The 24,913-nt window shown below is 45.6% G+C and overlaps 1 protein-coding gene across 4 annotated transcripts in view; it reads left to right on the top strand.

The window, feature by feature from the left end:
• The first annotated feature begins 8,645 nt into the window (after positions 1-8,645).
• LOC109858392 (dachshund homolog 2-like) overlaps positions 8,646-24,913 on the top strand; it is a 179,661-nt gene continuing 163,393 nt past the window's right edge. For 2 of the 4 annotated variants that reach the window (XM_020435578.1, XM_020435579.1), the window contains exon 1: positions 8,646-10,299. In XM_020435578.1, the coding sequence (XP_020291167.1) occupies positions 9,509-10,299 (791 nt within the window). In that variant the 5' untranslated portion in view covers positions 8,646-9,508. The remainder of the gene's footprint in view (positions 10,300-24,913) is intronic. The other 2 variants (XM_020435577.1, XM_020435576.1) reach the window with 1 other exon arrangement.

Below are 24,913 nucleotides of genomic sequence, written 5' to 3'. Positions count from 1 at the left end.
GCAATAGAGTTTTTTGGAGATATATATGTGTATATTACATTAGAAAAAAAAAAAACAATTATAAATACCGAATCTCTCTCTATGCTGAGAATTAAAATCTGCTATCTGTATTCACAAATATTTTGTGTGTTTTTTTAACTGTGTGAATGTTATAAAAACCAATTGGCTTGTCGTCAATTTATTTATTTTACATTTCTCTGTCACAGGAGGAACGTGAATTTTTGTAGCGAGCTCCGAAAGTCGTTTTAAGCCAGATGTCGAGCGCGTTTGAGATAAAAAAAAAATATTAAAGCATATTCGGAGAAGCAAAAAAAAAAAAAAGAGAGAAAAAGAGAGAGAGAGAGAGAGAGAGAAAGAAAAGAGTCAAGACAGACGGATGGAAAAGGATCGGGCAAGAAGCGGAGTGTGCATGCGCTTAATCGATAATCACCGGCAAGTGGTTTCGTCCGAAAAGGGCGCGGTGGATACATCTGCGAGGTATCATCAACGCCGCGTACAAAAGGCCGATCCATCATCGGGCCGACAATCCAAATTCAAAATTGTCCGGTCGGTTCCCGGAGCAACTGCGCGTGCAATTATAATGGAGATTAAGAACAATCCAAACACAATTTCAACCCGTAACGTAACGCGACGGTGTTTCTGAGTTTTCTATATAGAAGACACGGAGAGATCTCGCATCTTTGTATCATATACCGCACCGCGATTTTGACGAGTTTTTACAATAAGAATTTTTTTTTTCATATCATACATACGAACAATGTACAACACCACACACAAGAGATGACGTGTCGTAATATCGCGTTGTTGATATACAATGGCGATTTTCTGCTTACGCGCCCGTCTTACTAAAATATCAATGTAAGTTGCTCATTGAGCGCGCGGTATGTCAGATTGTCCGCTCCCGATAAAAGAGAGTAGCCTTCGCGGCTCGAGCGTAAATAGGTAATTGATAGGTATAGGTGTCAGCACGCACACTGACATTTCGACATCTCGTTAAAACTTGGAAGGATTAAGAGACTTTTTAAAACCGCGCGAGGTAATAGAGTTGACACTTTTTTCCATCCCGTATGCGCGCACGTTGTAATTTGTGGGCGAAAACAGCATATATAAAGCAAGGTACTTTTCAATCATAAATAATAACAAGATAAATGCTAATATGTCACTTCTAGCCTCTGTCCGCGTAGGTTTTTAACGTACGCTAACGATATCGTATTTATGCGATATTGTGCGTAAAATATATCATGGAAATTATCGCCGTCGATTCTTGAATTAAACTATACATATCCCCAATGATCGAACATTTATCAAAGAAACAAAATTAGCAGATACGTAAATATTAATCATAACATGATTGTCGATGTTTTAATTTTTTAGAATATAATTTTTTAATTATTAGTTTCTATATCTTCGCGTACATAGAAATAATTGTGTTCTTAATTATTTCTTTAACAAATGTGCGGCCATTGATAATTGTCCGGTTAATGGAACAATTTGCTTTAGACTCCGGGCAGAAAGTGAGAACATACACACACAAACGTGTCATTGTTTTCCTAAACTCTGCTCAGATAACAAAAGGACGAGAAAGGAGGAGAACTGATTGTATTTATCGTAAGGCAAAAAAGAGAATGCGTGAAAACGTAGGTAACGCGAAAAGCGTGACAGGCGGCGCGAACGCGTTTTGCGCGAAGCGCGCACGCTGAGAGCCGAGAGAGAAAGAGAGAGGTGGGAAAGGATTACGTCGCGTCAACGGCGATGACTGAACGGGCTGTAATCGCTGTGCCGATCTAATATTTCAAATAGTTCGCATTTACAATGGGCTTTATTGGCGGGAAAACTGAGGGGGNATTTTGAGCAGGCGGGACATCCATCACAGGGTGTCAACGCGATTGTCTTCCGCGGTGTTTGCCACGGGAAAGTATTGACGTCGGGGCTTTTGCGCAACTGCCGAAATATCGCTGACGTCGCCTGTGAAAATGGGATAAACGCCGTTAAAGTAATTTAAACTCGCGAAGGCAACCGGTTTTGCGTCGCGCGCTCGATCTCGAATAAATAATCCTCTAAATAAATCCCGCGTTGTTATCAATTCGCGCTCTCGTTTCCGCGCGGCGCGTCGTTCGAATGCGGCGCGGCACAGCCGGCGATGGAAACGCGCGACGGACAGTATCACTCCGGCCAACGAATTTATCCGGACGCGACCGTCCGGCTTCGCCATTGTGTCGTATTTAAATGAGCTTTCTAATGTATTTAGCTTGAATACCACGTGTGACGAAAATCACCGCCCCGTGTGTGTCGCGGAGACGCATTTTGCCGTCGCCGTCAATATCAACAAGAAGAGATCGCTTTAGACAAGATTTAACGTTTTCATTAAAAAGCGAGGAAACGCGTATCGAATTTGCGCGTCGCGAGTTTTCGAAGAAAACTCGCTACACTCGCACGAGTCTATAATGCCATGAATACTTCAACGTGCGTGTTTGGCAATATATTTGAAAGCACGAAATATTAATAGTGTTCTTTTTTCTCGTTACTAGAGTGGATATTTATTTTCGAGAGAGAATCAAATTCAGGCAAATATATATTCCAGTTCGCAATAACACTATGTCTTATGCAGGAGATAATGCGTGTGGACGTGAGCATGCGCGGCGCAATTTGTGTATCTATCGCAATATGTATCTATCGCGTCTGAATGTGCTAAAATAATAACGAGAAATTGCGAGCCGCGAGTAGAGAGAAAGAGAGAGAGAGAGAGAGAGAGAGAGAGAAGGAGAGAGAGAGCTCCGCGTTTGCAGGGGGGATGCCGACGTATAATCGAGGCGCACCCTCTCCCGGCTATCTGTTTTATTTATCCGATAACACGCCATTATGGGCGAATCGTGAATGCGGCTGTGCCGGTAACGATTGGCTATTTATAATAACACGTGGCATACGGGTAATTAGTTGCGCACAAGCCACAGTGAAAAACCGAACGCCGGCATCGGTATCGAGAAAAATTGCCGTCGTTTTTCATCGCGCCTCTTTGTCTACTTTATTTGGACTCTCATCACGTTTTTTTCCCACCAACTTTTGTCTGCGGGAAAACACTTTCGATCGTGGTTTCGTGCATATTCTATTAGGCGCGCGGCGTCGGGGTGGCCTGGTGCAATTAAATTTTACACATTACACTCTTGACGCGATCAGCAGCTGCGCGATTATTATCCGTGATTGATTTTTTAATCTTAACTACATGTGGAGAGAGGTGGTGGTTTGCAAATAGGCCACTACTTATATAGCGCATCAGATGAAGCGATCAGACGAAGAAAGACAGACTTTTTCGATAAACGTTTTGCGTTTACAGTCTCGTTTGCCGTTTCGGATCGATTTATTTTCTACACGTATATATGAACATCGTTAATATTCTTCTCCTCCAAAAAGAACCACAGTTATAAGTTCAAATTAATGTTTAGTTTGACTTGAACACACGGCAATACGTGTGTAATTTGAGTATCTCTTGAAGTCCGCGGGAGCGTTCCCATATATTGATTAGAAAGAAACTTTAAAGCCAGCGATGAAAAAGAAATTAAGATCCCGCTTCCATTTAATTCGGACGGCTATTCTATGCGGGAAGAGAGAGAGAGAGAGATTATGCCGGGATTTTACAAGCGCGGAGAGGGGGACACAGAGAGAGAGAGAGAGAGAGGCAGATGTATAATGACCTGGGATAAAGGAGGATAGGAAAGAGGGAGAGGGGAGAGCTAGAAAGTCTTGTCCATTGTACCGGACCTGTACAACGCTTATCGACGGTGATTGCTTCATTGCGGACTAGAACGGGGATGCTGGATGTAAGGGCGTGATGCATACAACAGCGCGGCTCGGTGTTATCGGGTTATCGGCCGTAATGCACACGCACGCCGACCACCTTTCTACTGGGTTAACATTTCAATCTGGAAAATGCAAACCGTCCCCACCTCTCTCGCCTGGCTTGCTCGCTCGTTTTCCCCCCAATCCGCTCTCTCTCACTCTCTCTCTCTCTCTCTTACTCTCTCGCCATCGCTCGTTTGCATATTGTTCGCTTGTTGTTCCCGCTCGCCGAACGGACAAATTTGTCTACACGGCCGTACCGATTGATTCTGCGATTGTGATTCTGCGATTTTGTTGTTCAATAGAGATTCGCGCATGCCGATACAAAATTAAAACGATGAAATTGGCACTCTCTCTCTCGCGCGCGATACCCTAGCGCGATAGCAGCTTCGAAAACGGTCGATATTCATCCGCAGAATGTGCGATGAGTTATCCAACGGTGAAAACGCGCGGTAAGAGACCGGGAAAAGAGTGGAGGAAACACGGTGAACACGCGTGCGACCGTGAACATCGAAAAGAGCAATCGGGCGCTTGTTCTCTCGATGCAGCAGTTCTCTTTACACCCTCTGTGTGTGTGTGTGTGTGTGTGTGTGGATGCTGAACGGAGTCTGCTCGGCTGCGTCTAGATGCGTTATCCCACATGTGAGACGAGCGAAAATGCCGTCCGCGCTCTTGTTTTTTTTTCCAGCCGCCTTTTCGTTCGCGGTGAAGCGGGGCCCACCCGCCACCCTCCCTTTCTCCATACAGGCGTGTAACGACGATGCGCAAACAATGACGAGGGTTACGTAACAGCTATGCACGATGCAAACACACCGTGTTGCGCTAAGCGCGTATCTGTAGCGAGGGGGTGTTGGGCGCCGCTAACAGGGACTACGGTGGCGACGTCCAGGACGAACAATGCGTATCACACGGTAGTCTGTCTGAAAATGCCTGGCGCTCGTTCCCTGTCGTGCCAAACCTCGGCGCCAAACGCGAGCAAGAGGAGCGCGATATCGGTGCGCTTTCGAAAAATAGAACGAGAGAGAAAGAGAGAGAGAGAGAGAGAGAGAGAGAGAGGAAGAGGGACAAAGAGGTAAAAGGCAAAGAAGCAATACGCGTGCTACACCCAAGTGTAATATCCGACAGAAATTTCCGATAGTTTGAAGCTCTTGAAACGCTTCGAAGTAAAGAATGGATCGGCAAAACTTGGCGCTATTCGCTCAATTTTTTTTTTTTTTTTTTTTAACTATTATTTAAAACAGTATCCGACAATTCTTATTTGTTCGCGCGATTGATCTCTAAGAAGTTTTCGAAAGCATACGCAAAACTATGAGATCAGTGATCGCGTATTATATGAGATCTTGATTGTAAATTTGAAAATTCAACATCACCTGAGACACTTCGTTTTTCAAAGTGCGCAGTTATATTCGTTTTTCTCGACAGGTCGAAGCGAAATTAGCCATCCAGTGTTTTCTTAACGATTCAGTGGAGCACCGTCGCGCACACAGTCTGTAGAGTTACGGAATTTCATCGGTTGACCGCAGAACAAGAGGAGGCGGTGGCGATCGCGCTTCCACGAAGCGAGTGCATCGAGGTGAGGTTCGACGACGGGATTGTCCTTCATTACGCACGAAGGAAAGTGCAGTCATCGGCGCGCATACCCGTAGGTATGCACGCACAGAGGCATTAGCTCCCCCAAAGCCCAGCCGGTATTAATTCCACTAATTGGACGTGGTTTGGGTCGCGGCAAACATCGGTCCCCTACCGATCACCCTCTCCGATGACTTTGTTCGGATATATATGCGCGTATCGATCTTATGATCGATCGCTCGCAAGACAAAGAACAATTTTTATTTTCTGGCGGTCGGCGACCGCGTTTCGGATAGTCGCAACGCCGACTTACTTTACTCGCGCGATTTCGACAAGATTTGGTGCAAATCTTCTCTGTCGGTTGTTGACCACAATCAATTTGCTTATCCGAGATGCTTTGTAACGTAATCGCAATACTTTCTTCATCTTGTTGCAAAAATCCTAAAGAGAAACTAGAAATTTTACTCTTGATTATGATCTATCTTTCTCTTAAAAATATATTGTTATTTGGTGTTACTTTATTTATGCAAGTTTTATCACTTAACAGAGCGTTAAAATAAGCTAGAAAGAGTTCATTTCAAAGTTAATGGCGAACCTACTTGATCATCATCGCGTTACCGCGCGAACGACACTAATTGTAACTGACTACGAAGAAAAAGAGAGAGAAAGAAAGAGAATAGTCAATTGAATTAATACAAAACACAACACACTTCTGTATTATATAATTTACGTCGACACAAAGATCTTGTATTAGCAAATGTATATCTGTCGGACTCTTTTTGTATCGCAAAGCGCTTGTATTCAATGAAAAGATAGGGCCGGTGAGTCTCGCTTCGTTTGGGGATCAATGAAGTGACGGCATCAGCTGTTTCGAGTAAACGTATCTATGAGACCGTAGAATATGCACACACGAGCATAAATACGCCTGTGCGCTCGCGTATGTGTGCGCCCGTACAAACGTATTGGTATAGATACATATACGGCGATACTTACATCGTGAAGGGTCTCTCTCTCTCTCTTTCTCTCTGGTGAATCTGGGTCACCGGGCCGAATGAAGGACGATGAGGGGTTGACTGGCCGAAAGAGAGAAGAAAACGCTAGACCGTGTTTTCCCTTCTCGTCGCGATCAGCCGCAGAAAATGCCCGTAACGAGATAACCAAAGTTGGAAACTTTTCTGACGCGCGTGATAATTTCAGCGGCTTGAGTAAATTTAAGATGTGCACGTGTAAATAAGCTAATCGTCAAAAGAAAAAGTGCACATGCGCTTTACTGATTTAATTTAAATTAAGTGAATAAAATGCATCCTCTTATATACACGCACATGTACATAATATAGACTTGTTTCGGACGTGACAATTTGATTTTTTATCACACAAATTATATATTTTTCAGTAATTCTACTTAATGTTAAGATATCGTATATACGTATTTGATTTTTGCTCGCTCGTGTAAAATTGCTCGCATTTGCGTGCATATATTATAGAATTCTCTCTCTCTCTCTTTCTCTCCATCTCTATCCCTCGAATCAAGATACTCGATAGCGGCAAAGTTCACCTTTAGGAACTGTCGGCGGATACGGGCGCCTTGGGTATGGCACAAAGATATTAAGCACCCATACCCTAACCATGTCGAGCTACGGAGAGCGTAGACTATCCTATGTGCCGGGGGGAGGGGGACTGTGGTAGGGATAGAGAGGCGGAGGAAATGTGGAAGCGTGCGCGGCGGAGAGGGGGTAAGTGGACTAAGGGTAGGCAAAAGGCGTAAGGGGGTGGTGGAGTCAGGCAGGAGAGAGATCGCAAGGAAAGCGGAGGTACCTACAGAAGAAATAAGTGCGCGCGTGTAATGCTGATGGCGAATATGGTAGAGAGAGGAGATCTGAGGGAAGAGTAAAGAGAGGGTGGTCGAGAAGGATGGTGGCGAGGAGAAGGAGGAGGACGAGGAGGAGGTGAAGGAAGAGGGAGCTAGCGGAGGAGGGAGGTGGGAAGAGGAGGAGCGGGATTCGCGAACGGCAGAAGGGTGAAGAAGGGAGGCAGTGCGCGCGAAAGCAAGCGATCGATTCGAACGTTGGCGACATTCTTCGTCGTAGGGACAGGGAACAGTGAGAGAAAGAGGGAAAGAGATGAAGACACACAGGGCAATACGTGTGGCGCGTGCGACGCAGAGGGGGATGACGAAAGAGAAAGATAAAGTGAGAGAGTAGGATAGACGGGAGCGAGTGAAGCAAGAAGCACAAGGCAGAGAGGGCTAGTTGCACACAGGAGAGAATGTGAACTCGGAGAACGCGCGCGTGGAGGACGATACGAGGAAACGAAGAGGGGAAGAGAGCAGAGGGATAAGAATAGAAATAGAGGAGAAGAACGAAAGAAGAATTGAAGTGACGCATAGGATTTTGAAGAATTTGTTGAGCAAAGGAGCAAAAATAAAAAAAAAAAAAGATGCGGAAGAAAAAATGTAAGAAAAACAAATATATACGAGAAAGGAATTAAAATCGAATCAAAGAATTAAGCGAACGGGTGAGAATACAAGGTAAGTAGATGCGTGTAATGAAGTGGCTGCGATCGAAACACGACGACAGAAATGGTGCATACAGTTAAAAAAAGAAGAGAAACAAGTCAAGAAGAGTCAAGAGATTGTTACTAGGTAACAATCAAGACGTCCAAGGGAGGAATAGTACGCGAATAAGAGACAAGAGTGAAAGATACATAAAAGTAGAAGTAGAGATAGGAGGAGAGAGCGAGAGAGAAAGAGCGAGTGAGGGTGAGGTGAGGAAGGCGCGCTCGAGTTAAGGCAGGAAAGAGAACGTAAGACCTACAAAGAAAGAAGACAAACTCGGGCGCGAGGTAAAAGAAGAAATCCCCCACTCGCTCCGATGGTACGTTCCAGTCGTACTGTCCTCAGACTCTCTGCGCGTCTGCGTCTGGTTGTCTCTGTGTGTTGGTAGCCCCCGGAACCGTCCTCGTCGGCGTAGTCGTCGTCGTCGTCTACTACGTCGGTGGCAGAAGGTTGGCAAATAGTGGGGACGAGCGGGGGGCGGTTGGCCGAGCCGACGCCACTCGGGGGGAAGGTACGAAAGGCGTAGACAGTGCGAGCCTGCCGTCCAATAGCGAGAACAGCCGCCCCGGTGGCTCCGCCAACCGGATAGTCGGGTGCGCGCACAGAACGCCCATCCTCCCCGTTTGTCGGAGCTCCCACTGATGTTTTTATTTATTACATCTGTGACTGGGTAGGGAAATACTCCCGACTCGACCGAGAGAGCGTTTGCTACTTTGAGAACGAGCGACGCGCGTCCCTGCGAGTTACCGCGATAGCCCGTCTCCGTCGTCGTCGTCGTCATCCTACACTGTCATCTTATCACTGACACTATCACTATCAGTCGTACGGTTCTTTCGCGTTTTACGTGGCTCTCTCTTTATCAAAGTCTCGGTGTAAAAAAAAGTTCTGTTCGTTTGTTGTGACATGAAGAAGACATCGTTATCGTGAATCAGTGAACAAGTTTAGTACGTCTCGCTGACGGACTCAGTGCGGACGGATCATCGTCGCCGTTTTCTTCCTCGGAGTCTCACTGTCGTCATCGTTGCGAACAATCTCGCAAACGAAAGAGTTCAGATATCTTCGCGATGGATGGGTGAGAATAAGGTATGCGCGTTGCAGCAGACTGAAAGAAAGTTAGTTATGGACATAAAGGTTTCGTGTGCATGTGAGAACTGAAAACATTGTGCGGGTCTGACGTGTGGCGAGAGAAACGCGCGATATAATTGTTTACAGTGACGCGGCGGCGCGTTTGAAAAACGCTGTTCACAGCGTGATTTAAATCGGTAAACATCGATAACGATATATGTATATACATATACATGTTAATTGTCGGAGTGTCTGAAGAGATACGCAAAAAGAGAGAGAATCGAATAAAACGACCTTGAAGATGCATTGAGGCGACACGCTTCTCGGGACTTGCTCCGATATTCGCCAGCGTGAACACAGTGATACGGCAACGTGAACATCTGGGGCCACGGAGCGTATCGCTGGGGCGAGCTGCAGGACGCGCCGGAGTGCCTCGTTGTCAACACGAGTCGCAGGAAGAACAGGGACGCGCGTTTCCGACCCCCCATGGACCACGGAGCAATGGACAGCTCTTCCGACCACAGCAGTCGTGCCAGTCCCGTAACCGGCAGTCCGAAACATCCGCACAGTCCGTCGACGCAGCACAGTCAGCAACAGCAGCAGCAACAGCAACAGCAGCAACAGCTTCACGGCAGTCAGCATCAGCCGCCGCCGTCTCATCAGCAGTCGCGTGATCAGATACGCGATCATCAACAACATCGCGGTGTGCCCACACCCGGATCGCCCACAAGAGGTTCGCCACCCCAGGGCCTACCTCTGAGTCCACCGCCTCTGTCAGCCGGGGGAGGACCGGGAGCGCCACCAGGAATGGTGCCCCGCATGCCAGGACTGCCACCACCGGGGCTAGGACTGCTGGGCCAGCTCGGTGGTATGCTGAGCGGTCACCATGGCTCGCCGCTTGAATTGATGGCAGCTCATCACGCGGTCTTGCCACCGAGATCTTACAACAGTCCACCGCCGATCAGCACTAGCGATCCTACCGCCAACGAGTGCAAGCTGGTCGACTATCGCGGCCAGAAGGTCGCGGCGTTCATCATCGCCGGCGATACAATGCTCTGCCTGCCGCAGGCCTTTGAGCTCTTCCTCAAACATCTCGTGGGTGGCCTTCACACAGTTTACACCAAGCTCAAGCGGCTAGATATCGTGCCGTTGGTGTGTAACGTCGAGCAGGTTAGGATCCTACGCGGCCTCGGTGCCATCCAGCCTGGCGTTAACCGGTGCAAGCTGCTCAGCTGCAAGGACTTCGATATTCTTTATAGGGACTGCACCACGGCCAGGTAGGCGTTACAAAACTTGTAACTGTCTAGACTGTTCATCGATCAGGTCATTGCGATTTATAAACACGGGTATAATTGCAGTTAGATAAAAAGAATTCACGATCTTCTATTTTCGTGATATAGCTGATGATCAGTACTATTAAGATAGCCGCTTCAGACAATATGTTGTGATAGGTGATTTTGATAAAAGTTTGACCTCGTAACCGGTTTCAAAGCGGTTGTCGCTTTGACATTTTCGGAAAAAAACTATAACTTTGGATTAGCAATGACAAGTAACTTGTCAATCGCTAAGACAACCCCGTCTCGATAACAAGAGTGCTCCGGAAGTAGTCTTCGCGTACTGGTCAAACGCGCCTTCCTCGAGTCTCGCTGCAATATACGAACGGAAGCTACTATCCACGCATACATTAATAACGCGTGGTGTCGCCGCTGGGCAACACTTTATCTTCGCCCGTGTATATACCTCCGCTCGGCTTTGGCGCTACCACTCGGGCCAAAAAGTAACTTTAATTGTGCACTACCCACCGCTCCTTAAGACTTGATTATCGTCGAAAACAGCTCCCAGTGACCCTCGGGCCTCTTTGTACGGGCGATTCACGTGCGATCTTCTCATGCATTGAAATTGCTTCGCGAGATTACACTTTGCGGTTTCGGGTGGGAAACGTCGTTCCGAGGCGAATAGCTTTGTTTTATATACGCTTCTCTCTACACGAAAACAAGATCGCGTCAAATTTATTATACGCAACGTACGTGTGTCGTGTCCCGCGTGTCGTAAAGTAACCGCGATTAATTCGATGCATCGTGCGCAAACAGGAAGAGAACCATTGAGATATATATTGAGTCGTGTGTAGCGGCGGCACGTGCTCCTCGTTTCTAGGATTGTCACAGCGAATCCCCGCGCCAACAGGTGTCCCTTTCACGGCAGTTTCTCTGAATGAATCGTCCCCGACACGGGCGTGACGGAGAGTACACCGGGCGGGAGGAAGAGAGACTGATTGTACAAGCTCTCTCACACCCCACCCACGAGGTAAACGACAGACGAAACGGAATGGTAAACGGAACGAGGGGGATTTAAGGTCGTCGGGGAAAGTGTTGTCCTCTTGCGCGGTGTCGTCCGCCACGTTCGCGTCTCTCCGTTCAATTCTCACGTGATTCCGATCGACAGACTCGACAAATCAATCGACGGCAATCCTCGACAAGTTGGTCGTGTCCGATTGTCACAAATTAAATGGAATTTTTCGGAATTTCGGAACGAAATGTCGCGAGTCGCGCGACAAATAGGCAATACTTGTTCGGCGCGCGACGCGCAGCGACAGTCACAACGGAAACGGATTCAACGCGACACGCAGAGAGGGACGAAGCGAGAGGGAACCGAGGGATATCCCGAGGGACAGAGTGAAAGAGCCGGTGATAGCCAGAAGGAGAGAGCAAATACGGGAGGAAGAGGAGGAGGAAGTTCGTAGGGATCGCAGGGATCCAAATAATCCGGAGTCGCAGTCGTAGAACAGAGCTCCGCGAGCCGTCGGCTCGTGCGGGTCTCGCCTTCAACTGTGATTCGTTTCGTTGTCTCGTCAAATTGCTCCTCGCGATATCGTATCCGCCGAGTTGTTGTATCTCGATCGATAGTCAGCTGCTTCGATATCGTGCGAACTCTCCTCGTTTTTTGTTGACTCGTAGATCCGCCTCTCTCTCGTTTTCTATCAGAAATAACGTACTAATCTAAATTGCAACAGAAGAATGGTTTTTTTTCCCGGATAATTTAAACTTCAACAAAAGTCTTTTTACACAAAGGAGAAAAACATACATCAAGTACACGAGAAATATCTAACGTATAAAAACAGAAAATTTAAATAATTGTTTGGTCCAAAATAAAACACACCTCATAAAATACCTATTACCAAGATAATATTTTACTTATCGTTTTTTTCTGTGAAAAAAAAAATAATTCACTTTAGTAATTCCGAGACAAGTTTTATCTAAATTTTCTTATTTGATGTCGACGACCTTTCATAATTTTATAATTTTGAAAATTTGTGTATATCAGTTCTTGTTCACTCTCTCACCATGACACATTTGTCTGTGCAGTTTGTTTGCTCTGTCTAATTGTATATCGTAGAAGTGTTTTTTCACTTGAATTGTCGACTGAAGATGACTTAAATAAAAGTTGAAACGTTTCGACACAAAAACTCGACTATATCTTTGCAAATAACACCCTGCATCTGGTTCCTATTGGCCGATCGTTCTACACAATTATTTTTATAATTTTGTTTTTGAACTCTAGAATACTGGCTCTTTTTTATCTACGTTAACATTCAAGAGATAAAAAACAACTTTTATAAATACATATAACTACAAATAAAGCAATATTTTTACGAAGATATCACATACTCGGGGTATAGTTTCTTAGTATTTTCGTAATCTTTTTGCACGAAAGAAAAAACACTTGAAGGAAGAGTTACAGACGTTCTGGATGAACAATCCAAGTTAAGAGATCAAAGAAGAAAATCTAGTTGTGCGAGATTCTCCTCCGTGTGTGCAGTTTTTCTCGAAAATCTTAGAGACACGTTTCGTTTCGTGACGCGAATCACGTATATGTGTATATATCGATAGGAGAAAAGCGAGATAATGGCCAGCCGTTTGAAAAATAGAATGATCAAGAGGTTTCCGCGGCTTTCCCTATGCGGTCCGGTCGCGTGTACTGCTGACGTCGTTACATTCTGATAATGCACGGCAACGGTAGCGGCAGCAACGGGTACACAAAGCGGAGCTGCACATCTACGACGAGCCAAACACACAGCCATCCACCCACACAAGCACGTAGATACGTGCACATGCATCCGCATACCTATATCAGTGCGCATCGACCCCGTTCTACACTTCTACCCGGACCGACACAACAGCATGCGCCGAGAACCGCACCGATAATTCAGGGGGATTTTTCTTGCGGTTTGCAGCACGAGTGCGCCGGGTGCGTTGTTCGCGTTGTTCGGGCGTATAGAACCGATCGCGTCGCCGGACTCGTCATAATTTTGTGTTTTCGACAGTAATAACGACGTACAAAAAATACAGGTGACGACGACGAATGCGAAGTTACAAATAACACGAGTTCGAATCGCGATGGTGTGTTTGTTTTTAAATATCACTGTTTGTTTCTCGCAAAAAAATTGGCGAGTCTTCATCTCTCGAGAATATATCGTTGTTTCAAAGGTCCTACCACTCCCCGACGAGGGAGGATCTTCTAAGAGAAAAGGAGGTCGTTATCTGATCGAGAAGGCCGACAGATATTCCTGTTACTGGCTCAAAAGTAATCGACTGCGATAATTGCGCGCCGCGTCGTATCCTGTACACGTCGATGCGCGCATAGGGCCCTACGATAATCAGCGAGGAAATAATAATGCGGCCGTGTTGCGCATAGCTAACGAGACGAGTCAATTATATTAATTAATTTGCCTAACTCGGTCGAACGAACGAATGGTTCGGCGTCTCTCGCTCGTCGCAAAAAACCGCCTATTTGAAATCGAGAGCCTTGTAATTGGGAAGAATCCGGGAAAAGAGGTCGGCGCCGCGCGCGGACACGAGACAAAAAAAAAAAAAAAAGATAAAGAACGTGTATTTAAAAACGCGGTTTTCATCTTCGTTCTTTCTATCGAGCGCATGCGACGCTCAATATATATGTGTATATATATTGTACATGTACACACATATAATCTACCTGATGTAACACAGCCAGCTGGAAGTACGTGGGAGTACGCGCGCGGCCCTGGACTATAATTCTATGCGCTATTAGCCATTTAATTATAAAATTGTGCATAGATTAATTGGCTCCCGTAATGGCCCTAACAATGCGCAGACATATTGTGAGAGAACGAAAGACACGAAAGAGGAAAAGGGGAGAGGAAGAAAGAGAAAAGAGAGGGGAATGTAACACAAAGAACGCAGAACTTGATGAAGAAAGAGGAATAAGAGGAGGAAATATGTGCGAGAGATAATAAAAAAAAAAAGAGAGATGGAAGCGGAAAAAAAGCCGTTATTCATATTTATTTCCTCTGTTCGCTCCTCCCAGCTCCTGGTTGTGTGTTGCCATGCGCGTGGTTTCTAACATAAGCTTTTAATATCTATGCGCTCGTGTTAACTGCACGAATACACAAATAGGACTCGGTGAAGTCCTCCCATAAACGTGCTTTCTTTCTCTCCCTCTCTCTTTCTCGTAGCTCTCGAAAAGTATCGTGAGAGATTTATTCGAGAGAAAAGAGTGTTCCTTCTTTTATTCCAGTTGAGGAAAAACATTTTTATACGCGTATCGAAACTTGTCGATAAAATTCGTTTATCGCCTCGCAACCGATTCGGTTTATTTCGCAAATGATTAACGCCACTGCATTCAATATCGCTCAATAACGAATAAAATTGACCGAGGGCCATCGGTCGATTACTTTTGTTACACCAAATGAATGACGATTGTCTTCTTTTTTCTCTTTTTATCTCTTTCTCTCTCTCTCTTTCTCTGTCTTTTTATCTTTCTTTCCCTCCGTACTCATATCTGTTTGGTAATTGTATCGTTTACAGCAGCTGGCAGGCTGCTCTCGGCCTTTCTTCCCGTTCCGTATCCTACACGGGGAATTGGGCCGCCAGTGCGATATTATAAAGGCTCGCATGATCCCATTGTTAGCATTACTTTTCATCGAGATGTACGTACGTTGTGTTGCCACCACTCTCTCTCTCTCTCTCTTTCTCTCTCATGTATGTATATATGCTCGTAGACTCCCCCACGATATGTGCATACGTACATGTGTGTCTCTCCATTAAATCTGCTTGTCGATTAATCCCATACCTAACTGAAAACCAAGTCCGCGCGTTTGCTTTCTCCGTGCACTACTAATACTATCGTGAGAATAATTCAAGCAACTCCAATCGATGAAAACTGCGGCAAGAGAGAAAGACGGATAAACCTTAAACTTTATAATACAAATTAATTATCTAATCTATTATCTCTTTTTTACTGATAAAGAGCGAAAACTGTTTCATGTCTCTTCTTTTTCGATTCGAAAACCGTTTAATGACATTGATAGTCAAAATAACTTGATAAGATTTCAAGAAAAGAGCAATGAGCTATTGAATAACAATAGAAAATACACAAAATGTTTGTAAAAAATATGATGATTGATTAATAACAAAAACATTGTATTATTTTTTTTTTATTTTGTTACTTAATTATATCACTTTAGCGAGGCTGCAGAATAATTCATCGAGTTGTTTGATTACTTGTTCGCGTTACACTTGGAAAAAATCGGAGCGATACGAGGGAGGCAAAATGCTTCTCATTTGCGGAGTCTTATTTGCCGCTCTTTAAGTACCGGACCAGCGGTCACTAATCTCTTCTTACAATCGTTCTTAATTTACGGAAATTAATTGAAAACACAAATATATATATATTCTGCGCGAGAAGGAGAGGTGCTTTCTTTTCCCAGCATCCATCCCGGCCATCCTATCGTGGCCGTCGTACGCCCACGATAGCGTCCGCCATCACCACCCAGCCTACTCCCGCGCTTCGCTCGTAATTCTCGGTAATTAATAATCTGCAACAAGTAATAATAAAGCCAGTAATCCGACTGCGCGCGGCGCCGCGACCGAGCAGCGTTCTTAATTCTGGATAATTAATGCAAAGACAAACAAGAAGGATTAAAACCAAGCTACCCCCGCATCTACCTCCCCCCTTCCTTCTTTCTCCCGTTGTTTCTCCGTATTTCTCCCTCTTTTTAACGCTGCTTTTCTTGCGCTCCTCGTTCTAATAACGTTTCGAAAGATGGCCGACCGACGTGATCGTATCGAAAGTACAAATCTGCCACTTCTTTTTTGTTTCTTTTTACATTTACGTTCTTTCTCCGAAAATTCATCATCGTTTAAAACACGTGATTATTATTTTCGTTGCCTTATCGAAACTGCATCCCGAACTTTTTTGTAAAATATCTTTTTCCACTTATCGTTCTGTATTATTGTAATTATTAAACTGCGAACAATGGCCGCTCGATCAAGGCAAATTCAAAGTGAAACGTTCGAATGTGTTGTACTTTTTACCGTTCACAAGTGATCTGAATCGCGAGGCGATTTAACGTCTGTGAACGATCGCGCTGCGTAATTTAATTGCACGGGTCCGGAGTAATTAACAAGAGCATTAATTTGCATTCACGCGGCAGAGAGAGAAAGAAAAGAAGAGAAGGACGTGTTTTGGCTGCGCATGCAATGATAAAGTCACAATATTATTATCGCGATCTGCATCGTCTGCCGGCCGTCTGCAAGAGACGAGATCGTTTCTCGAGGACGATGGGAACCCATGTACGGTACGCCCCAGAAAGAAGAGGAGAGCCTGGCGAGCGAGCGAGAGAAAGAGAGAGAGAGAAAGAGAGAGAGCAGGATGCGAGCGGGCCCATGGCTATAATCACGAGGCCTCTTGATGGCGAGATACAAATGCAAGTCATTCGGGGGCTTCGGTGTTGTATCGCAATGGCGCCAGGCTCCCGTTCCGCGTTTCCCTTTCGGCGTTAGCCGATGTGTTCTCTATCATACAGTATATTTGATGGAGACCCGAAGAAAGGCTCTCAATTTAAAGCGTTAAATACAGGACTGTTGCACTGATATGGCGCTGGTATTTTATATTTCCTGCTACGCCGTTAGCGCACATTCTCGCCAATCACGATGAATCGATGAATATACGGCCCGATCGAACTGTGAGAGAGCTTATTTCTCTTTTGTCGTTTTACTTCTCTTTCTCTCTCTCTCTTTTTCTCTCTCTCTGTTGCACAAACCATAAAAATGCCGATTTATTATATAGGTGTGAAAGAGTGTGAAGATTTACGAAAATTTGCCAGTCAAATTTTCAATAGCTTATATTTAGATAAAATGAAGTTAGCACGTGCCACCTGACGGTTAAATATGAGCTCTCGATTCTCGTAGATCTTATCGCGGGTTTCAAAATGGAAGAACAAAATCCTCCCGTTGACAGAAACAAGTTCCTAATAGGGGCGACAATCTCCTGTTTGGCAGCTTGCGCATTCAGAAGGGTATTTCGGAGCATACTGCGTCCAGTAAATTTCGACACTGATCTGCAATCGTCATCTTAGTGCTCGGAAATCGTCGATTTGTTGACACTTTTATCAAGTGTCGTGAATTTTATCAATATTTCGGTCAAATGGGATTTGTATGAGATAAACAAGGACTGGCTAAATCGACTTCGAGCCAAAATCTTGGTGTTTTTTTTTTTTTTATTAACATCAACAATTAGCCCACGGTTCTGTGCAAGATATGCGTGGAGAATCGCCTTAGGAAGGAGTATCAAACGCGTTATTCGGAAGCAGGATAAGAGCGATGCCGTACCGACGGCAAACGATCGCGACTACTAGGTATGTTTTTCGCGTTCAGAGGAGAGTAGTTGCGCGTTCACGCATTTTTAATATCGACCTCCGCACGTCACAAAGACAAAATCGATTGTTTCTACTCTGAGCCAGTGACCCATATTTAAAGCAGCTGATTGTGCTGGCGTCAGGACCCACGCGAGTCCCGTGTTTCGTTCTTTCCCCTCGACTCACCCTCATTGCGACCACCCTCGTAAAGAACTATCCCCAAGAGCTCATCCTTCCCACGCTCTCTCTCTCTCTCTCTCTATCTCTCTCTCTCTCTCTCTCTCCCTCTCTCTCCCTATGTGTTGCTCGCGGTAGGACTAAAATATAATACTCACCGCGAGCGAAATAAGCGATCCCCTTAATCCTTTCGTGGATTCGCCTATCGTTAACTCAGATTTAATAAAATCGTTTCTGCCAAAAATATAAATTTTCGTGTAATATTGCGTCGTTCAATTAAAACGTAAATTTGCAAGTGAGTTAATCAGAAATTAATTCCAACGTGGATTCCAACCGCCTCCTCGCTATTAGAGCGATAGGATAAAAATCTGAAAGACTTGAAGGAAAAAACAAGAAGACTTATACAGAATGGGGGGTACGTAGTAAATTAGAATTAAGTGCCTCTTCCCAATCGATATCCTCCCCGTCTTATGGATTCCTAGTATATTGCATTACGAAAAATATTCGGCGCAGGCACACCGCAGCGGCGGCGCGTCCGGGCCTCTTAACCATCTCTCCTCTCTTGGGAGACACGTTTAAGAATCCCACGTTTCTTACATGCAATCGCGTGTTCACGTCGAATAAGCCATGCCTCGATGGAGGCGAGTCTCGTGGTGGACGTGTCGTGCTACCGGCGTCCTAAGTTTCCTCCCCTCTCCTCCAGATACATTCTTACGGCAACGTTTTATATGCGGCCGCAGATTCAACGAAATCGATCCGAGAGAGGGTCAGTTCACGAAAATTCCTTCTTCATATCTCATATTGCCTATTTCGGTATTATTGTGATCGCTCATTTCCGATAGCGGGGATTCGCATTAGACGCGATTAAATGTTCTCCTCTTTCGCTTGTTTTGCAATACCTTTGTGTGTGCGTGTTTGCACGTATCAGGTTTATTATCAGGTTGACAATTTATATTCATATTGTCATTTTTGTGTGAGAAGGAGGTAAACCGCTTGTCTCGCCGCGTCGTTCATTCGAGTATAAATGTTGAAACCCGTACAGCTCGCAAGTAGGTATATCCCGGCGGTTTGATTTACACGGAGAGATATAGAATATCCGCGTATCATATATATGTATATATATATATATATATATATATATATATATATATAATTAATGAATGATTGATCGGCCGGAAATGATATGGAAAACATTTCAAAAACGTTTCGAGCCAAATTACGTACTCCGCTGTTCCAACCATCGAATTATTATTGATTAACTCTCTCTCTCTTTCTCTAGTTGAAATATCTCATAACATGGGCAAGTAACCATTGATTTGACGATACTTAGATGGAGCACAGAATTACGAAGGTGTATGTTTACTTACGCGGCATGAGAAAGTTTCTCAAGCTGTAAAAGAAAGTCGGCGGCGTGTTACGCAATCGCCATAATTACTGGCGTCGAACGGTTAATATTGCTCTGTCGTCGTATTACGTCGAGGAATGCCAAGGTTTGGACGAATTTCAAGTTTTCATCGGAGTTTGCGCGCTTGAGAATCGGTCGGTTGTGCGCAAACTGCACGAAAGGCGGCCCTCTTCCGCCGTTGGGCGGCCTGTCACAACGATACTCCGTAATTTCAAGTGATTCGTGGACGACGTCAGCAAGCATATCGCACCCCCTTTTGCGAAAGAGGGTTTTCGTGCGCACGCTAGCCACTCCAACTCGTTACACACGGTAATTAAACGACGCACGAGACCACCCGAGGAGTCTAGGTGGCAGTTACAACTTGGGTGTTTAAGAGAAATCAAGTCGTTGTTAAAACTCGTGCACACACTCCGCGCGCGGAGTCGAACTGCGCACTTATATAGGTACACATATATTAGGACTGATTGTGCAAACGCTGCGCAATTAAAATTTTAATCGCGATTTAATTTACGGTTTTGTGTTTTCCTTCTTCATTTGTTGCGAAATTTTGATTAGTATCTCATGAAAAAGAATTATTATATTTAATTAAGATCTGAGAAGAGCTTCGTATATACGAATTCTTTGGCAAAAAGCGAGAAATCGGTGCGGATCGGAGGTGGCGCGATTCGAACGAGGCCGTCTCTGTGTTTTGGTTCGCGTGCCGTTCGAGTTTGGCACAACGTCGCGCGTCAATCAAAAGTGGGGTAGAGCTGCTCCTATAGTAATGATCCCTGTACTCGATGTCGAGTCGATCTTACGTACATGGACGCTTTGATATACCCTGTGATATATCCTTGAAGGGTGCCCAGGCTGCGAGTCGTCAGCCCCAGTCAGCCCAGTCAGCCAACTCGAGTCAAGCGTTTGCTGGTTTGTTGGGCCAAGCGAGCCGAGCGGGTGAAGCGAGGAGGAGCCATCTTTACACGCGTGCGGTTCGCTCGCGTGATGCACGCATGCCACCTCTCTCCTCTCCTTGGTATTCCTCTTGCTCCTACTTTCTTCTATAGGGCTTGTCTCGTTTCTAGTTCTCTCTCTTTCCCGCTCTCTTGTCCCTTCCTCTCGTTTCCACACGTCTCCTTTCTGACAATCGTTTCCCGCCTCCGGTTTACGTGCGACCGTTTACGCGCTTTTCTCTTTCGTTCGTGTACAACCCGCTCGAATATATGGGCTTACGGGATAAATACCGCGCGACCGGGGAGGAGGGATATCGATCGAGCGAGTTACGCGGGAATCCATGGCGGAGTTAGTGCCCCTAGGTTCTTGATGGTCTTCATGGCTATCGCTGACGATGCAACAGAGAGAAAAGGTAGGGATGTAATCGACGATAACTATTATCGATCCGCGCGGCGCGCGGACCTAGATTGGACGGTGATCCGTTTACCCGAGTTGCGCGCCCATTTGTGTATAAGTTGCTGGTGTACACTTCGCTTAAGGTTTCGTTCTTGAGAATCGGCTATATATCCTTCGAACGAGTGAGGGAGAGAAAAACGAATAATCTATACACGCGCGTGTGTTGATTTGTGTTTCGAAACTGCGCGCACGACATGTTGTAAGCAACGTAACTTCATTCCGTGTCAACCCGTGAATTCGAGAGTCATTAACGCGCTGAGAACGCCACGTCACCCGCACATCTGGGTGGACGAGTAAGTTTTCCCCGTTTGCGGGTGACGTTCGCAAATAAAACAAACTTCACGAAGAATTTGTGCGTGTGCAAAATTGTATTTAACAGTAACAATTCAATACGTCGCACAAAACTTGCAATTTGGACCCTGGCAGGAAATATATCCGATTTCTACTGACCGTTCGCAACGTGTGTTGAATTTTCACATGAATATTCTCCACAGTTCGAACACAATGTCAAATTTACAAAAACGCGCGAAGACACGTCTCTCGGATATCGATTATTTTTTCGAATCAACATTTTAACAAAAACATGTGATTTGCATCGGTGTCTCAACACGTTGACGTTCGTCAGACACAACGTTTTTTTTTTTTTTTCACACATAATTTCTAAATCACTCGTGATCAACAACTGTACTTACTCGAGTAAGTTTCTTGCGCTCATCGGACTTTTTCGTGCGATTAAGGTTGCTGTGTGGATAATTAATTCGTGTTTTTCCGCCATTTTTAAAGATTGTTTTTCTTCAGCGTCGAGTTGTGTTTGCGCAATCTTTTTAATTTTTTCACTGTATATCCTTCAGCGCGCGCGCGACAGAGAGAGAAAGATAGAGATAGAGACAAATAATATGTAATTATATTATTGTTCGGAATTAGCTGCCAACCGTTACACACAGTTCGGAGGCTCTCGAGCAACCGAGGTGTTATTAGCGCCTGACATTGATACATCCGACCAACATTGTGCTCGCATTGGCGTGGATATCGCGTTGTATCGTACGCTCCGCTACATCCGATTTGTGTTTGTCGATCGCGACGATTTCACGGGCAGATGGTGATGTTTGTCGCTTTGATAAAAAGACTCGCGTGATAACGAGTCACGATCGATCGAACATGGATTAAAAGTAGGACGTTATGTATCGAGTACCGGACGCAGTCGAATATGTGTTTGATAATTTGAGATTAGCAAAAAAAAACATTGATCAGTCTCGGGTTGCTGTCAATTTGCGACGATACATCGACGAATGTTTAATATTTTAAGAATGTATAAAATTGTGCGATGATCATCTTTTCAATCGAGATAAACAAAACAATGTGTTCGAACCGAGCGAGTCTTGAGTCTCTCGAACGTGTTTCACGGCTTGCATCGACGAGCGCGGATGCATAGGCATGTAATTACGCGGGATTCTGGTTCTCGAAAGCGCGCGTTCGCTATTTATCAACGTCACTCATTACGACGTCTTCTCGGGATTGGAGGTTTCCCGCGGCAAATGCGGAGAAAACGAACGCGAACGACGATCGATCGATTTGATTGTCACAGTTTTGATAAAAAATGATTCCGCGTGATTAAAACAATTTGCACATATTCGGTAATCGGTTGAAAGTGCGATAGGTATTTGAAGAAAAAAGAAATTAAGACGAAGAATAGAACTGATTTCCCGCCCAGGGCTCGCGGGAATAAAAATGCATTTACCTATCAATTCGCTCCTATTGACGTCTTCTAATTAGCCGCTTGCGAAAGCGGCACCCGAGTCCCGAAATGTTAAACGCTTCGGTTTCCGATAACATTACGATATGTATGTATGTACGTTATACATCGCGAGACGTCAATCTCAACAAAGGCCAACGATCGAGACGCGAATCGTGCCGCGCGAATAAATTATAGGATGATTCTGCAGAATCGTGACGTTTTGTAAGCAAAGTTATGCCCGCGGGCCGATAAAATTGCCTCAATTACTAACTTTACGCTTTTCGTCATGTCCCGCGATCGCACGTTCGATCGGCGGCGATTTCTTTTTTTTTTCTTCTACAAAACTGACAATCGTCGCCGAGAGAGACGCTCCGACCGCGAGCGCGCGAGTGAGAAGATGAGATTCCCTCCCCTTCCTCCCGCATGCGGGTCTTGGACGATTATTATCGCCCGAGACACACAGGCCATAAAGTACATTTTAATTCGCGCGCACATTGCGCGCGAGATAAGAGACCGCTCGACATAGTTGAGCCGAGCGCGCCATGCGTGCTCGAAAGGAGGAGCGCAGTACACACACATACACACACACACACACACACAATGAGCGAGTTCGCTTTTCACAGGACAATCAGACTTGCAAAAACGGCCACTTTAATTGGGGCCGTTTTAATCGTGGCGCAATGATGATTAATCGCGAAGAGCGGTATCAGGTGCAATCTGGAGTATTAGCGGAGTGGTGTGTGCGCGAAAACCGGACCGTAAGATAAATCGCCAGACGTCCTCGAAATATCGGCGACCGCGCGCGCTGCACGCCTAGAAAATGATCGTAACTTAAACTCTCCTCTCGCGAAAACCTTCTCTTGTGTGCGCAAGAACTCGACTTGTTGAATTATTTATCCATCGATAGATGATAGATACCGAACTTGCGCACACGCGAGAGGAACCATATGACGCGTGCCCCTTAAGCGCATCTCTTATCTTCGCGAGTATATATTGCCGTTAACTTAATACACGCGGTTTCGTTCGTTAACCACACGTATGTAAACGCACGAACGAAACCAGCCTCACTCTCTTTCTCTCTCTCTTTCTCTCTCTCTCTTTCGTTGACTCGATCGTATCTCACGTCGCTCGAGGAGTTTGCTGCGGCGCGCGCGCTGCCCGCGGAAATTTCACTATTGTATAAACTTGATCTCTCTTCCCGTGTGTGTCGGGGGATTCTATACACACGCGGGTGTATTTACGGGAATATTACGCGCTCGGCCAATTTTGGATATGAGAGCGAGCTAAAGAAAGCGAACGCAGAAATAGGAGAGTATATAGAGGTATTTTGTGATTCTCCCTTTCCGCATCGCTCTCCGCGGCCGTGGAGAACAAACAGTTTTGGGGGTTACAAATATATATATATATATACTATAATATATATACGCACGCTCCTGTTCTCTCTTTTCTCGTTCTTTTCTTACGACTTTTTCTTACGCCAGACAAGACCGCACCATCTGCCCCTCTCCTTTTCCCGAGGCCCGATTTCTCGTTTTATTTCTCCGTTGCGCGTGCGCTAAACGAAAGATATTCGCGGTTTCGCACGACTGGCGCAACATTTCTCAATTGAAACATAAGTCGCAACAATTTAGAACGCAGAAAGATATCCTACATCACAGACCGACAAATCGTGGAAATATCAGCGCGCCGCCCGGTTCGAGTTCCTCGTAAGAAAGTTCGCAAACGAGCTACCACCGGAGGTAATGAGGTGATATTTTACTTTTTGAATAACTGACCTAACCCGCGGGGAGGGAGAGGGAGAGAGCGAGAGAGGCCAGGGATACATGTCGAACCGGTTCCAAGAGCAGTCTCGGCCGCGTCTACCCGCTGGAAACATATGTCTCAGCGACGCGACACGATTTCCCCCTTCGCCTTTGTCCGGCGCTTTGTGCGCGCGCGTTCTCCGCGATTTTATCAGTCCGATACTCATAATTCGCGCGTTGCATGCGTATCTACTCATCTTGGCCCGAAGTCTTCCGCGCGCGCCTATATAATATATGCGGTACTTCCCCTTTTCGCGCTGCTACTTTTATCGGACTCCAACCACGAACGTACGCCGCGCATATATCATCCGCTCGATTCGGTACCTAATGGCCGTTTCGATCTCGGACGTGTGACCCTTTTGCTTCTCGAAATTGTCCCTTTTCTGTTTTCCGCGATGAGTTTCATCATTCGGGGATCTTCGCTTCTCCCGCACGCGCGGTGTGAAAATATTTTTTTTTGTCGGATAAGATTGTGTTCCAAGTCGACAACGAGAAAACGAGGACATGTGTATACATTTTTTTTTTTTCGTTTCGAGAGAAGCGCCGATTACGTCCTAATAGATGTGTTTCGTCGGGCGGACGAGTCGGGAGATGGGCCGCTCTCTCTATTTCGCGACGAAAGGATCCGGACAAGTGGCCGGGAGGAAGAGAAAAGGTGCCAGGTCGATCGAACGAAACTGCTGCTCCGGGCAAACAAGAAGCCGGCTGCTGTTCG

The sequence above is a fragment of the Pseudomyrmex gracilis genome, unplaced genomic scaffold, assembly GCF_002006095.1.
Source record: "Pseudomyrmex gracilis isolate BER0280 unplaced genomic scaffold, ASM200609v1 scaffold_202, whole genome shotgun sequence".
NCBI lineage: Eukaryota > Metazoa > Arthropoda > Insecta > Hymenoptera > Formicidae > Pseudomyrmex > Pseudomyrmex gracilis.
Note: the sequence above shows the minus strand (reverse complement) of the source record. Positions and strands in the feature narration are given on the sequence as shown.